At 41.8% G+C, this 7,500-nt stretch overlaps 1 protein-coding gene across 1 annotated transcript in view; it reads right to left on the reverse strand.

Moving 5' to 3' along the window:
* The window catches only part of cpxm2 (carboxypeptidase X (M14 family), member 2), a 31,134-nt gene that overhangs the window by 21,364 nt on the left and 2,270 nt on the right, over positions 1-7,500 (reverse strand). Inside the window, exons 2-3 of the mRNA XM_073828147.1 lie at positions 1,922-2,220; positions 93-182 (exon numbers count right to left, since the gene is read on the reverse strand). Of these exons, the coding sequence (XP_073684248.1) occupies positions 93-182; positions 1,922-2,162 (331 nt within the window). The 5' untranslated portion in view covers positions 2,163-2,220. The remainder of the gene's footprint in view (positions 1-92; positions 183-1,921; positions 2,221-7,500) is intronic.

The raw sequence follows: 7,500 nt of genomic DNA on the forward strand, positions 1-7,500 counted from the left end.
AGTTCTGATTATTGTCTGAGTTTGACATCACACACGATGATTTCACACAAACCCTGTTCATTAATGATTGAGTCCTGAGTGAATCGACTCACCTCTGCGCTCAGAGAACAGGCCGCTCACGTCACTGCCGCCGTCTTTCGCTGCTTTCTTGTTCTTCTCACTCTTTTTGCTTCCATTTTTCGCTGTGAATGAAACACAAACAGCAGGCGGTTGAGCTGTATCCTCATCTGCATCATCACACGTGTCAAAGCCGCCAACAGAATAAGTGCTGAGGGATGAAAGTCGGTGTGTTTGGTGGCCTATGAACCCGTCAGCATCCGTGCCATAAAGTTCAGCTGCGTTCTCCACGAACGGCGCCAGACTTCAGAGCCAATGAAGAGCAGCTGAAGGCTTTCATCAGAGGTCACGCCGGGACAAACCTACATCTCATATGGAAGCACTCGCATTCTCAGAGCGCTGCCAGCATTCAGTGCCACACCATATTCCTGCCATCATCGCTGGAGCTCCTCAGACACAGACACACAGCTCATGATGGCTTCTCCTTCAGACCCTGCTTTATACTTGCACTGTTTATAGCTTCATTTCAATACTGTATTCGCATACATGTTTGACACAGGTTAGGGTTAATGACGACGGTAACTTCACTCTCTTGCTGTTTTTCTTTTCATAGAATTGTGTTTAGTTTTATAAATGTGTGTCTGTTCTGATGCATTTCTTCCTCAGTGTGTTTATTATTCCAGAACAAATAATCAATATACAGTTAGAGTACAATTACATATGTGACCCTGGACAACAAAACCAGTCATAAGGGTCAATTTTTCTGAAATTGAGATTTATACAACACACGAAAGCTGAATTATAAGCTTTCCATTTCCAGAAAATCTGCAATCTGAGGGTGCAAAAAAAAAAATCAAGATAGTAAGAAAAAAAAAACTTTAAAGTTGTCCAAATGAAGTTCTTAGCAATGCATATTACTAATCCAAAATTATTTTTTAAAACATTTATGGTACGAAATTTACGAAATATTTTCATGGAACATGATCTTTACTTAATATTCTGATGATTTTTGGCAGAAAAGGAAAATCAATCATTTTGACCCATACAATGAAAGTCGGTGTGTATTTTTGGTTATTGCTACATATATATATATATACCTGTGCAACTTAAGGCTGGATTTGTTCTTCAGGGTCACATATGCTCTGTGTTCTGAGACACTGATAACAAATTCAGTTTCTGCTCAGAATAATCCAAAAGCAGAAAACAAAACATTATATCATTATATCAGTCATTTCATGTAGTAAATGTATCTTGAAGAATGGTAGGATAATTGTTCTGGAAAACAAGATTTCTGCAGAATGTGTCACAGACAGCAGGAAAAATGATGTTAATGACAATAATTAAAATAATCAAACCTTGTAATTGTGTGTAGTTAGTAAAGCTAAATAAATAAACTAATATAAAAACCAAAGATAAAATCTTTTGCTGATGATGTTCAGTGTAGAATGTAAAACCTGATGGATCTGGAAGACCAATCACATCTGATGCCAGAAACAGATGATTATGAACATCATCCTGACAGACTGGAGAATCAGGAGATCTGAAACGTCCTGAACGTCTTCTGGAGTTTGTGTCTGACGTCATTCCATCTCAACATGACCCCTGCTGACCTCTGACCTTCCTCCAGCGTCCAGCACAACTTTATGAACTCGACATGATGAAACACATGAACTTCCAGCTGCTCCATCACACCCTTGAGTCCAGAGGAACCACCACAGGAACACACAGCCCATCACATCCCAACTGTAGTTTTAGGCTTTTAACTGATGTCTATAAGCAAGTGAACTACTCAAATATGAACCTGAAGCAGGATGTGTTTTAGTCAAGTGGTTGCATGTGTGTGTGTGATGCATTCAGACATTACCTGACGCTGAATCAGATCCGCCGGCTGGTCTGGAAGCAGCTGACCTGGTTTTCGTCTCCTTCCCGGCGGCTCTTGCGTGTGTTTGACGGCCGTCGGTCGGTCCGTCCGCCGTGACGCGCTGGTAATGTTCCCGACTCAAGAGCTCCTGCATGTAATAATCCTCGTCCTCAGTTGAATATCCAGAACACACGTCCAGCAGGCGTCCCACGAGGCCCAGCAGCAGCAGAGTCCGGAGCCACATCGTCTGATCCTGGACCCATTCACCCACTGCGCTCCGCTCCGGGAAAAACTTCTACTGTCTGGAATCACTCCGGAGAGAGAGAAAGAGAGAGAGAGAGAGATGATGAGAGAGGAAGAATCAGCTGCAGTCGGTCAGACAGACAGAGATGTTTGCAGGTGTCTTCTGGATGTCTTAGAAACTGAAGAGCATGAAGCCGGAGCTCCAGTGAGTCAGACAGACAGATGCGTCTGATCAGATCTGATTGATGTCTCACTCTTCTGTCTCACTGTGGCTCCTCCCACTGGGTGGAGCTTCACTGACCTCATTACCATCCCACAACCAAACAAGAGAAAGAACTGAGATGAATTTATACTGATGGACACACACACACACACACACACACACACACACACACACACACACACACACACACACACACACACGAGTGTTCATTATTAGTGATACTCAAAACTTGCCCAGGCCTGGATGTGATTAACACATTAGTGACGCTCCAAGTGTGTGAGAAAAGAGTGTGTGTGTGTGTGTGTGTGTGTGTGTGAGAGAGAGAGAGAGAGAGAGAGAGAGAGAGAGAGAGAGAGAGAGTAGCAACACTGCATTGCTTTGGCAGTCCTAATGTACAAATATTTTTTATGCCAATAAAATACCTAAAACTGAAAACTGTGTGTGTGCATGAGAGAAAGAGAGAGTGAGAGTGTGTATGTGTGTGTGTGTGTGTGTGTGTGTGTGTCAGAGCTCATCTCATGGAGAGTTACTGCAGATGCCAAACACACACCCCTTCTCTTATACTGATGTGTGACTAAATTTGAACATTTCAGCCGCACTGATCATTCATGTATTTGGCACAGTATCATGGAAACAGCACAGCTTTCTACACAGGGTACTACAGCAATACCATATTTTTGAACACTTTTTCTGAACTAATAACAAAGTACTTTGGGGAACCATGCAAATACTGTGGTGAATGAATATCTTAATCATAAATACCATGGTACTTTTATATCAGATCTGCCAGCCTCAGTTAACCGTGGTACTTCCACAGAGTATTTATTCATTCAAGTATATTTTATAGCGCTTTATAAAACACAAACAGCTTCAAAGCAGCTTCACAATAAAATCCAAATCCAGTTCTGGTTCTCAGAGGAGTTCAGTAAAGGAGTGTAATGAGCGGTGTCCGCTGTGAGCCGCAGTGATGCTGATGTGTTCAGACGTCTCATTATGAGCTTCAGTTCCTCACACCGGCACAACACTCACAATAACAAGCCCAAACTCACTCCTTACAGATGCTGGGACTGATATTCAACTCATAAATATAGCAGCACACCAATTGAGAATCTAAAGAGAAATCGCTCAGTTGCTCGTGTCGATGCGGACTCTTCCTCGCTCTTCGTTTCAGAGAGGCTCACCTCGGCGTTTGTGCAAATTAAAAAGCCGTGTTTTCACTGGATTGATCAGATGAATCTCAGATACCAGCAGCACTTCCTGAAATCCATCACACATTCCTCAAAACAAACCCTGAAGCTGCAGGAACGCTTGAGAACACCTCGGGGAAAACATCTGTCTGCGCAAACGCTTCCAGTTTCACTCCACATCATATTAGACTTTTAATCAGCTGTTCAATATTTTATCTCCTTAAATGACCCTGACATTCTGACGCGCGATCAACACCGATTCCTCTGCGGGACGTCCGTCACTTTAGATGCGTTTATGTGTCAGAAAGTCCAACATTTAACAGATTCACAAACAGATCATGAGTAACAGTTTTTGCTCAATCACCGTTTACCACATTAGAAACCTCAGACACATCTGCTCTGAATGCTTCTGTAGGCTTCTGCTCTTTTTCCAGAGATGTTCTTCTGCAAACTCACAACCAGATTAACCCTAACACACTGAAACTAAGAAAGATCTAAAACGAAGAGATTTAAAACAGTTAAAAGTATTGACAGCACTAATTCCACACATGCTCAGTGCAGATCTTTCGCTGATGGAAAATAAAGTGATTGCACCATTTGTAATTCTGTAAAACTGATATAAAGTGATTTTTAGATTCCCAAAATTTCCAGGCTGTTGGTTAAAGAAAAACAAATAAAGGTCAGATTATTTCATATTTGCTGTTGGACAGACTTTGTGTCTGTGATATCCAGAAACGTCACAAACGCGGGCAACAGAATGAACTGCAGCATTACTGATCTGATCTGAAGACTCCTGACCTGATCTGTGTTTAATCTAGTCTAGTTCATCTTACTGTATTGAATCCAGTATTATGATCTGAAGTCTTTCTCAATAATATCATCATAATCATCACATTATCTTAAATCTAATGATGATGACAGGTAGTTAAATCTGCAAACAGCACTAGACAGATCTGACCAGATTCTTTCTCTACAAAATCACACTAGGACTAGGAAAAAGAGATTTAAGTTAAATGAAGCCCATATGATTCAGTCAGAGCACAGTTTTGGATCCGTGTTTTATGAGGGATTTCATTCACAATCCAAACATCAGGATGCACATTATCAGAACAAAAGAGTTTGAACTCAGACCTCAGAAAACACAAATACATCAGCTCTGACAGCTAAATGAGAAACAGCCTCACTATTACACACACACACACACACACACACACACACACACACACTGGTTTACATGTTTTATGGGGACATTCCATAGGCGTAATGGTTTTTATACTGTACAAACCGTATTTTCTATGGCCCTACACCTACCCTACACCTAAACCTAGCCCTCACAGGAGATTGTGCACACTTTTACTTCCTCAAAAAAAACTCATTGTGCATGATTTATAAGCCTGTTTCCTCATGGGGACCTGAGAAATGTCCCCACAAGGTCAAAATCTACTGGTATTCCTATCCTTGTGGGGACATTTGGTCCCCACAACGTGATGAATACCAGGTACACACACACACACACACACTCATACACACACACACACACACACACACACACACACACACACACACACACACACACACACACTCTCTCACACACACACACACACACACACACACACACACACACACACACACACACACACACACACACACACACACACACACTCTCTCACACACACACACACACACACACACACACACACACACACACACACACACACACACACACACACACACTGATATACCTGTATATCTGTTATTAAGCCTCTCATCAAAAAAACACAACTTGACCCCAACTAATTAATTAATTACAGATAAATCTTGAATCTCCCTTTTCTGTCAAAGATACTAGAAAAGGTAGTGTCCTCACAATTATGTTCCTTCTTACAGAAAAATGGTATCTGTAAGGGTTTCCAGTCTCTTATCATCTGATCGTGGATGCATCTCTCTATTAGTACTACTGGATCTTAGTACTGCGTTTGAATAGACTTGAATATTATGTTGACATTAAGTGCACTGGCTTGGTTCGAATCGTACTTATCTGACCGACATCAGTTGGTAGCAGTGAATGAGGAGATATCATATCAATCACAAGTGCAGTATGGAGTACCTCAAGGCTCAGTGCTAGGGCCATTACTTTTTACGCTTTACATGTTACCCTTGGGAGATATCATCAGGAAACATGGTGTTAGCTTTCACTGTTATGCTAACAATACTCAGCTCTATTTTTGCAGAATGCATAGTTGACATAAAAAACTGGATGGCGAGCAATTTCTTACTGCTAAATTCTGAAAAAAAAAAACAGAGGTTAATTATTGGACCTAAAACCTCCGCATGTAATAACCTAAAACACAGTCTAATACTAGATGGCTGCTCTGTAAATGCGTCGTCATCAGTCAGGAACCTAGGTGTGCTATTTGATAGCAATCTTTCCTTTGAAAGCCACATTTCTAGCATTTGCAAAACCACATTTTTCCATCTCAAAAACATATCGAAATTACAACCTATGCTCTCGATGTCAAATGCAGAAACATTAATCCATGCGTTCATGACCTCAAGGGTAGATTATTGTAATGCTTTATTGGGTGGTTGTTCTCCACGCTTAATAAACAAACTCCAGCTGGTCCAAAATGCAGCAGCTACCCTGCTGAAAAAAAACAGCATATGCTGGTTAGGTATGTTTTGGTGCTGGGATGCTGGTTTTAGCTGGTTTACGCTGGTTATTTGATGGTTTATGCTGGCCATGTTGCTGGTCAAGGACCAGCATAAACCAGCTAAAACCAGCATCCCAGCACCAAAACGTACCTAACCAGCATATGCTGTTTATTTTAGCAGCTAGAGTTCTTACTAGAACCAGAAAATATGACTAGGGCTGTCGCGATAACCGAAATATTGCAATACTACGCTACTGACGAGGAATGCAGCAACCGCGATATTTGCGTGTTTTCTTTTTCGTAAGGTTAAGCCCTTTTCGTTTTACACTTCACGCATGTGTACTGAATATTAAATAAGTTAGTATTGATAACATGTACAATGCTAATTTCTATAGAGGCTCAGTAGATTTGCACTTAGCCCGGTTCTGTCAACACTGCACTGGCTCCCTATTAAACATTGTGATGATTTTAAAATCTGGCATCTACGCTAATATTAGTATCTTTCCTTCTTATTCCGAGGTCACCGTAGCCACCTGTATTCCAGATCAGACGGTCACTGCAGTCCCCCGGATCTAGTCCGTACCCATCAGCACCCAGAGATATCCTCTACAGCCCTGAATGTCAGCAGAGACCACATCAAAGACAGATCATCAGTGAAGACCTCATCACCTAGACGGCCATCGACGCAAGACTGCGAAAACCAGATGAGTCCTCTCCAGTCTGATTTTGTGGCAACTTGGAACTCTTGCATCTACATTAATATTAGTCTGTTTGTTTCTTATTCCGAGGTCACTGTAGCCACCAGATCCAGTCCGTACCCAGCTCAGATGGTGGATCAACACCTAGAGACGACCTCTACAGCCCTGAATGTCAGCAGAGACCACATCAACCAGATGAGCTCCAGAGACGGATCATCAGTAAACTCAACCTCCAGCGATACTGAACTGAACTGGATGATAACATCACTGAATTCAAAGATGGACTGCCTTCAACTGAAAATTGATTGTTTACAATACTGCATTACTGACACACTGCTGTCCTGATTAATACTGTGAAGTTGCTTTGACACAATCTGCATTGTTAAAAGCGCTATATAAATAAAGGTGACTTGACGCGAAACACACAGACACACACACACACACACACACACACACACACACACACACAGACACAGACACAGACACAGACACAGACACACACACACACACACACACACACACACACACACACAGACACACACACACACAGACACACACACACACACACACACACACACAC

This window comes from Garra rufa, chromosome 22 (genome assembly GCF_049309525.1).
Source record: "Garra rufa chromosome 22, GarRuf1.0, whole genome shotgun sequence".
In the NCBI taxonomy this organism is placed as follows: domain Eukaryota; kingdom Metazoa; phylum Chordata; class Actinopteri; order Cypriniformes; family Cyprinidae; genus Garra; species Garra rufa.